At 35.0% G+C, this 10,134-nt stretch overlaps 1 gene segment (V, D, J or C); it reads right to left on the bottom strand.

Moving 5' to 3' along the window:
- Nucleotides 1-2,825: 2,825 nt before the first annotated feature.
- LOC123235731 lies at nt 2,826-5,649 on the bottom strand (the record flags this gene model as incomplete). The annotated part of the segment is given in 3 exon segments: nt 2,826-2,857; nt 5,199-5,504; nt 5,604-5,649. Coding segments are annotated over 3 exon segments (384 nt in total), but the record flags the coding sequence as incomplete, so codon positions are not given.
- Nucleotides 5,650-10,134: the final 4,485 nt, after the last annotated feature.

Below are 10,134 nucleotides of genomic sequence, written 5' to 3'. Positions count from 1 at the left end.
CTCAAAGGGCTATAAAAGAATGCCTGCCCTTTGATCCAGCCATACCATTGCTGGGTTTGTACCCCAAAGAGATCATAGATAAACAGACTTGTACGAAAATATTCATAGCTGCGCTTTTTGTGGTGGCAACAAATTGGAAAAGGAGGGTATGTCCTTCAATTGGGGAATGGCTGAACAAACTGTGGTATATGTGGGTGATGGAATACTATTGTGCTAAAATGAATAATAAACTGAAGAAGTTCCAGGCTAACTGGAGAGACCTCCGGGAACTGATGCAGAGTGAAAGGAGCAGAGCCAGAAGAACTCTATACACAGAGACTGATATACTGTGGTAAAATTGAATGTAATGGACCTCTGTACTAGCAGCAGTACAGTGACCCAGGACAATTCTGAGGGATTTATGGTAAAGAACGCTACCCACATTCAGAGGAAGGACTGCAGGAGAAGAAACATATAAAAAAAACAACTGCTTGAATGCATGGGTCAGGGTGGACATGATTGAGGGTGTGGACTCGAAACTACCACACCAATGCAACTACCAACAATTTGGAAATTGGTCTTGATCAAGGACACATGACAAAACTAGTGGAAATGCGCATCGGCCATGGGTGGGGGGAGTGCTGGGGACAAAGGGGAAAGGAGGAGCATGAATCATGTTACCATGTTAAAAATGAATATTAATAAATGTTTAAAAAAAAGATAGACGATTTTCAAATATTTGCACAGAAAAGACCAAGACTAAATGGAAAGTGTGATACGCAACCACAAAACCAAGAGAAACATGAAAAGATAAATAAAAAAGAGAGGGGAAAGAAAGAAAACTCTGACCTTTAAATTGCCTTCTTCAAGGGCTTCAATAATATCAAATTATTTGTATTTCTATATGGAGAAATATTATGTGTAATTCTAAAAAATTGTACTCACTATTATTGTATTTAGAAGAATTAGTAATAAGGAGGAGCTGGAGTACTAAATAGTCTAAGATGATATGGGGGGAATAGTGTGTGGGGAGGGAATAGAAGATGGCACCAAGAGTAACTTGAAGGAATAAGAAAAATAGGATAATCTATATCACACAAAGAGGGCATGGGAAGGGGAGGGGAGAAATACTATTATAAGAAGGAGAGGAAGAGAGTGTAAAAGGAAATACTTAAACCTTATTCTCAGTGGAATTAATCCTGAGAGGGAAGAGTAGCTAGATCCATTAGGATATCAAATTCTATCTAACCCTACAGATAAAGTCAGAAAGAACAAACCAAGGTGGGAAATGGGGAGGGGGAGTTTTTAAAGGGAGGGGAAGAGAGGGGATGGGTATACATTAGGCTTTAAAAAATAATAAGAAGGGAATAAAAAGGGAGGGGTGGAAAAGGAAGTAAATCAAGGGAGGGGACAAGGGGTATTGATTTAAAACAAAGCACTGGTTTAAAAGAAAATACTGTAATAGGAAGAAGTAGAACTAGGAGAGAATACCAAAATGTTAGGGAATGCACAGGTAAAAATTATAACCCTGAATGTGAATGGGATAAACTCACTTTTAAAACAGAAGCAAATAGCAGAGTGGATTAGAATACAAAATCCGACCATATATTGTCTACAAGAAACACACATGAGGCAGGTGGACATACACAGGGTTAAGATGAAGGTCTGGAGTAAAATCTTTTGGGCTTCAAATGAGAAAAAGAAGCCAGGAGTGTCAATCATGATTTGTGATAAAGCCAAAGAAAAAATAGATCTTATTAAAAGAGATAGGGAAGGTAATTACATCCTGATAAAAGGCAGAATAGATAATGAGGACATAACAATACTAAACATGTATGCACCGATTGGTATAGCATCCAAATTTCTAAAGGAGAAACTGTCAGAGCTAAAGGAGGAAATAGATAGTAAAACCATACTAGTGGGAGATCTAAATATTCGTCTATCAGATCTAGATAAATCAAACAAAAAATAAATAAGAAAGAGATAAGAGAGGTGAATAAAATTCTAGAAAAATTAGAGTTAATAGATATGTGGAGAAAAATAAATAGGGACAAAATGGAATACACCTTTTTAGCTGCACATGGTACATTCACAAAGATTGTCCATGTACTAGAGCATAGAAATATGGCAAACAAATGGAAAAGAACAGAAATAATAAATGTAACTTTTTCAGATAATAATGCAATAAAAATAATAATCAGTAAGGGCAACTAGACAGGCAAACCAAAAACTAATTGGAAATTAAATAATATGATTCTCCAAAACAAGATAGTTAAAGAAGAAATCATAGAAACAATTAATAATTTCATTGAAGAGAATGACAATTATGAGACATCCTACCAAATCTGTGGGATACAGCTAAAGCAGTACTCAGGGGGAAATTTATATCACTGAGTACATATAATAACAAGTTAGAGAAAGCAAAGATAAATGAATTGGGCATGCAAATCAAAAAGATTATAAAAATCAAAGGAGAAATCAATATAATTGAAAGTAAAAGAACTATTGAATTAATAAATGAGACTAGCAGCTGGTATTTTTAAAAAATAAATAAAATTGACAAAGTACTAATCAGTCTAATTAAAAAAAGGAAAGAAGAAAACCAAATTGACAGTACCAAAGATGAAAAGGGAGATCTCACCTCTAATGAAGAGGAAATCAAGGCAATCATTAAAAACTATTTTACTCAATTATATGGCAATAAATATAGCAATCTAGGTGATATGGATAAATATTTACAAAAATATAAGTTGCCGGCATTAACAGCAGAAGAAATAGAACACTTAAATAACCCCATATCAGAAAAAGAAATTGAATAAGCCATCAAAGAACTCCCTAAGAAAATATCCCAAGGACCAGATGGATTCACAAGTGAATTCTACCAAACATTCAAAGAACAAATAATTCTAATTCTATACACACTATTTGACATATTAAGCAAAGAAGGAGTTTTGCCAAATTTCTTCTATGACACAAATATGGTAGTGATCCCAAAGCCAGTTAGGTCAGAAACAGAAAGAAAACCAATCTCGCTAATGAACATTGATGCAAAAATCTTAAACAGAATACTAGCAAAAAGACTCCAGCAAGTGATCACAAGGGTTATTCATTATGATCAGGTGGAATTTATACCAGGAATGTAAGGATGGTTCAACATTAGGAAAACCATACACATAATTGAGCATATCAATAAGCAAACCAACAAAAACCACGTGATTATCTCAATCGATGCTGAAAAAGCATTTGACAAAATACAACACCCATTCCTACTGAAAACACTAGAAAGTTTAGGAATAGAAGGGCCTTTCCTAAAAATAATGAATGGTATATATCTAAAACCATAAACAAACATCATCTGCAATGGAGATGAATTAGAAGCCTTCCCAATAAGATCAGGAGTGAAACAAGGATGCCCATTGACACCTCTAGTATTTAACATTGTACTGGAAACACTAGCAGTAGCAATTAGAGAAGAAAAAGAAATTGAAGGCATTAAAATAGGCAATGAGGAGACCAAGCTATCACTCTTTGCAGATGATATGAAGGTCTACTTAAAAAATCCCAGAGATTCAACTAAAAAGTTAGTGGAAATCATCAACAACTTTAGCAAAGTTGCAGGATACAAAATAAACACACATAAATCAACAGCATTTCTATATATTTCTAACACATCGCAGCAAGAAGAGTTAGAAAGAGAAATTCCATTTAAAATCACCTAGACAATATAAAATACTTAGTGATCTATCTGCCAAGAGAAACACAGGAATTATAAGAACACAACTACAAATACCTTTGGACCCAATTAAAACTAGATTCAAACAACTGGAAAAGCATTGATTGCTCATGGGTAGGATGAGCTAATGTAATAAAAATGACCATTCTACCCAAATTAATTTAACTACTTAGTGCCATACTTATCAAACTACCAAAAAAAACTTTTTTACTGAATTCGAAAAAAAACTATAACAAAGTTTATTTGGAAGAACAAAAGATCAAGAATGTCAAGGGAAATAATGGAAAAAATATGAAGGAAGGTGGCCTAGCAGTACCAGATCTTAAACTGTACTACAAAGCAATAGTCATCAAAACAATATGGTACTGGCAAAGAGACAGAAAGGAGGATCAGTGAAATAGACTACGGGTAAGCAACCTCAGCAATACAGTTTTCGATAAACCTAAAGAACCCAGCTTTTGGGACAAAAACCCACTATTTAACAAAAACTGCTGGGAAAATTGGAAAACAATATGGGAGAGATTGGGCCTAGATCAACATCTCACACCCTATACCAAGATAAACTCAGAATGGGTGAATGGCTTGAATATAAAGAAGGAAACTAGGTAAATTGGGTGAGCACAGAATAGGATACTTCTATGGGAAGGGAAAGATTTTAAAACTAAACAAGAGTTAGAAAAAATCACAAAATGTAAAATAAATAATTTTACTACATTAAACTAAAAAGTTTTTGTACAGACAAAACCAATGCTACCAAAATTAGGAGGGAAACAACAAATTGGGGGAAAAATCTTTATAACAAAAAACTCAGATAAAGGTCTAATCACTCAAATATATTAGGAGCTAAGTCAATTGTACAAAAAATCAAGCCATCTCCCAATCGATAAATGGATAAGGAACATGAATAGGCAATTCTCAGATAAAGAAATCAAAAGTATCAATAAGCACATGAGAAAGTGTTCTAAAACTCTAATAATTAGAGAAATGCAAATCAAAACAACTCTGAGGTATCACCTCACACCTAGCAGATTGGCTAAAATAACAAGGGAGAGTAATGAATGTTGGAGGGGATGTGGCAAAATTGAGACATTAATGCACTGCCGGTAGAGTTGTAAACTGCTCTAACCATTCTGGATTTGGAACTATGCTCAAAGGGCTTTAAAAGACTATATGCCTTTTGATCCAGCCATAGCACTGCTTGGATTATGGTGACCAGAAATCTGGAGTTTAGAACCCTTACTCCTCTCTGAGTTGTAGAGCAGTTGTTTTGGGGTTTTTTTTGTTGTTGTTGTTTGTTTGTTTTTTGTGTTTTTTTGTAATAGACAAAAGGACAGATTAACTTCAAGGCAAGCCTCCCACACTTCCTGCTATTGTAACTGGGCTCCTTGTGCTCAGTGTTCTGGAGTTCCCTCTCTGTCATTCTCCACAAGAACTCTCTGAAGGAGGAGGTTTTTGTCTGCTCTCTCACTCCTCTCCCTCACTGAGCCTCTTGCACAGTAATACATGGCTGTGTCCTCAGCTTTCAGGGAATTCATCTGCAGGTGCAGCAGGCTGTTGCCATTGTCCCTGGAGATGGTGAATCGCCCTTTCACAGAGTCTGCATAGTATATATCACTTCCAGTACCACTAATGTATGAGATCCACTCCAGCCCCTTCCCTGGAGCCTGGCGAACCCAATTCATGAAATAGCTGCTGAAGTCAAATCCAGAGGCTTTGCAGGAGAGTTTCAGGGATCCTCCAGGCTGTCTCACGTCTCCCCCAGACTCCACCAGCTGAATGTCACAATGGACACCTGCAAGCAAAGAGTCATTAGAGGCAATAGACACACAAATTTATGACTTCAAAGACTGTTTCTTCCTTCAAAAAACAAAGAAACAAAAATCAGAATTACCTCGCAATAATGTCAGAATGAAAATCCCATTGAGTCCAGATCTCATGATTCAGGCTGTACAGTGTCAGTCCTCAGTCAGGAAAGACCACACAAGGAGAAGCTCCTCTCCCATAGCTGCAGACACAGGTTTTGTGCTGGGTTCAAGCCTAGAAGGAGGAGCCGAATTTGCATGTCTTCTTCTGTTTAAAGGGAGGAAAAACAGCTGCCTCCCACAGTGATGATTCCCCTCCCTGAGCTGCAGAAGCATGAAACCCCCAGTGATTGTTCTAAAGCTCTGAGGAAGGCTGGTGACTTGGGGAATCCACATTTCATTGTCAAAACTCAGTGTCTATCCTCCATCACTCCAACTGATCCATTCTCAATACCTAAAGAATGGTCATTATTTCTTTCAGTGTTCCTAATATTTTTTCAGTTGTTCCCAGTACCAAAAAACTTAAATGACTCCTTATACAATGTTTCTTTTTTCAGAAAGTAAAGTTTTTCTTCTTATCTTCTTACAGAGCATGGTGATGCCATAGTTCCCCTATTCCATATACCATAATAGCCAAGTTTATTTTGAAGCTGAGATGTCATTAATCTGGGCATATTCCAGAACACAGAAGGCATGGGCACAACTTGCCTTGGCAGGTACATTTTAGAGTATTGTCCTTTTTATTTTACTCACAATGTATACAATTATTCTATCAATTCATAATTGGGTTTATTCCTTACAATATTTCATTAAAATGCTGATTATCTTATAGGATTACATCCTGAAAATATACAGTCATACTGAGGCATAAAATAATTTTTATAAGCTGAAGTTAATTAACTAAGTAATTCTGTGTTGGGGAAGGAATAAAAAAGGGTCAGAGAATATCAGAAAGAACTATGCCTAAAACAGTTCATTATTAACAGCTTGTCTTCCTGGAGAATAAATCTAAAAACACATACATGAAGAACATTGCTTTTTTTCCAAAGTAACATCACTTTGTCACAGACATGACTTTTGGAATACTGGACATCTGATTTGGGCAGTTGAGTCACATAATAGTGCAGTTATACAAACAGTAGGTCAAACCTCATACCCTCAGAAGAAAGAATGCATTTGCCAGTTGGGGATACTTTGAGGACCATGAGTGTTAGGAATTGTTCTTAATGACAAGGTCCTGTGCACAACACAACATGTTATCATAAACCAAATGTCCATTTGAGACTTGATGCACTTCCCAACCTTTATTTTTCTTATAACATCTCCAGTCTGATTGTCTTCTATATGTTTCTTTCTTTTTCTAATTTTTAATTTTAAAAATATTTTTCCATGTCTACATATTTAATTTTCTTTCCTTCCCCTCTTCCCTCCCATCTCCTGAATCCAAAAAAGCATTTCCAATAAGTTATACAAATGTTATCATTTGTACCTATTTCCATGTTATTCATTTTTGCAATAGAGCAATCTTTTAAAACCAAAACCCCAAATCATATATCCATATAAACAAATAAGTCATTTGTTTTTCTTCTGTGCTTCTACTCCTACGGTTCTTTCTCTTGATGTGAATAATATTATTTCTCATAAGTCCTTTGGGATTGTCTTGTAGCAATAGAGTCCATCACATTGTATTGTTCCACAAGATTTCATTTTCTCTGTATAATGTTCTCTTGGTTCAGCTCATTTCACTCTACATCAGTTCATGGAGGTTCTTCCAATTCATATAGAAATCCTTCGGTTCATCATTCCTTATAGCACGGTAGTATTCCATCACCATTATATACTACAATTTGTTCAGCCATTCCCCAGGCAGGACACCGTCACATTTTCCAATTTTTTGCCACCTCAAAGACCGAGGCTATGAATATTTTTTGTACAAACAATTTTCATTATTATCTCTTTAGAGTTCAAAGATAGTAATGATGTTACTGGATCAAAGGGTATGCATTCTTTTAAAGTTCTTTGATGATAGTTCCAAATTGTCTTCCAGAATGGTTGAATCAATTCACAACTCCACCACTAATGTCCCAATTTTGCTACAACCCCTCCAACATTTATTATTTTACTTTACTGTCATATTGGTCAATATGCTAGGTGTGAGGTAGTACCTCATAGTCATTTTGATTTGTATTTCTCTATTTCTGAGAGGTTTAGAACATTTTTTTATGTGTTTATTGATAGTTTTTATTTCTTTATCTGAAAACTGCCTATTCATGTCCCTTGACTATTTGTCACTTGGGGAATGGCTTGTTTTTTTGTACAAATGACTTAACTCCATAAAAATCTGAGAAATTAGATCTTTATCAGAGGTTTTTGTTATAAAAAATATTTCCCCAATTTGTTGCTTCCCTTCTAATTTTGTTTGCATTGGTTTTATTTGTATAATTTTTTTAATTTAACATAATCACAATTATTAATTCAGATTTTCTAATATTCTCTATCTCTTGCTTGGTCTTAAATTCTTTCCTTTCCCATAAAGCTGACAGGTATACCATTCTATGTTTACTTAATTTATAACTAATTAATAATCATATAATAATAATCAATATAATTATAAATTACATATATTACAGAATTAGTTATATACTTATAATTCCCTTTTTTATATGTCATTTATTCATACTGAATTAATCTTGGTATAGGGTATGAGATGTTGATCTAAACCTAGTCTCTCCTATACTGTTTTCCACTTTTCCCAGTAGTTGTTGTAAAATAGTGGGTTCTTGTCCCAAAGGCCAGGATCTTTTGGTTTATTGAACATGCTGAGGTCATTTACCCCAAGTCTATTCCATTCATCCACTCTTCTATCTCTTAGCCAGTACTATATTGCTTTCATGACCACTGCTTTATAGTCCAGTTTAAGATCTGGTACTGCTAAGCACTCATCCTTACCACTTTTTTTCCCATTAAATTTCCTTGATATTCTAGATCTTTCGTTCTTGCAAATGAACATTGTTATAATTTTTTCTAGTTATATAAGAAACTTTTTTTTTGTAGTTTGACAGGTATGACACTAAATTAGTAAGTTAGTTTAGGTAGGATTGTCGTTTTTATTCTATTAGCTTGTCCTACCCATGAACAATTAATGTTTTTCCAGTTGTATAGATGTAGTTTTTTTTGCGTGTGAAAAGTGTTTTGTAGTTATGCTCATTTAATTCCCGAGTTTTTCTTTTTTTTCCTTTAATTTTTAAACCCTTATCTTCCATCTTGAAGTCAATACTGTGTATTGGCTCCAACGCAGAAGAGTGGTAAGGGTAGGCAGTGGGGGTCAAGTGACTTACCCAGGGTCACACAGCTGAGAAGTGTCTGAGGTTAGATTTGAACCTCCCATCTCTAGACCTGGTTCTCAATACACTGAGCTATCCAGCTGCCCACCTCCTGAGTTTTTCTTGGCAGATAGATAACCAAATATTTTATTTGATTTTTTAAATTTAATTAAATTAAATTTTGAATTTCTAAGTCTTGCTGATTTTTATTGGAAATAAATAGAAATGCTTATGATTTATGTGGATTTTTTGTATCCTGCAGCTTTGCTAGAATTATTAATTATTTGCATTATCTTTTTAGTTGATTTTCTCAGGTTCTCTAAGTATACCATCAAATCATCTGCAAAGAGTAATAGTTTAGTTTCTTCACTCCAACTTTTATACCTCCAATTTCTTTTTCTTGTTAGCATTTCTAGTACAATATTAAACAGTAGTCATAACGGACATTCTTGCTTCACTCCTGATCTCATCGGGAAGGCTTCTAACTCATCTCCATTGCAGATGATACTTGCTAATGGTTTTAAATATATATTGTTTATTATTTTGAGAAGAGACCTTTCAATACCTATATTTTCTAGTGTTTTAACATAAGGCTTTTTCTGCATCTATTGAGATAATTATGTGGTTTCTGTTAATTTGGTTAATTATGTGGATGGTTTTCTTAATGTGAAACTAGCAATGCATTCCTGGTATAAATCCCACCTGGTCATAGGATAATCCTCATGATGACTTGCTATAATATCTTTACTTATATTTTATTTAAGATTTTTGCATCTATGTTCATTAAGGAGATTGGTCTGTAGGTTTCTTTCTCTCTTTTTGGTCTTCCTGCTTTGGGAACCAGTACCATATTTGTGTCATAAAATGAACTGGGTAAGACTCTTTCTTTGCTTATTTTGTCAAATAGTTTGTGTAGTGTTGCAATTAGTTGTCCTTTAAATTGTTAACTTGGAAAAAATATGGAACTACTAAAGTGTCAACAAAAACCAAATCTTTTATCAGGAAAGAGATAGGTCCAATAATCAGCCTCTATCACAGAGCCAGGCATCAGGATAATGCACAGAGTCAGAACCCTGGGGCTCTAGGGACATTATCTCTGGGAGGATCACTGTGCCAGATGATTCTCCAAAGAATAATCGAACTTGGGAATATTTTGCCTTTTGGGGACCATGATACAGCAAATATACATTATGTGAAGACTTGATTAACTCTCCCCTACCTATTTTTAGATTTAATCACCCGAAGTGTACACGCTCCATTTTATCCTTAAGTGGAAGAGGTCTGTGACCCACATGTG

Source organism: Gracilinanus agilis, chromosome 2, assembly GCF_016433145.1.
Source record: "Gracilinanus agilis isolate LMUSP501 chromosome 2, AgileGrace, whole genome shotgun sequence".
Taxonomy (NCBI): Eukaryota; Metazoa; Chordata; class Mammalia; order Didelphimorphia; family Didelphidae; genus Gracilinanus; species Gracilinanus agilis.
This window is presented reverse-complemented; position numbering and strand designations above follow the sequence as displayed.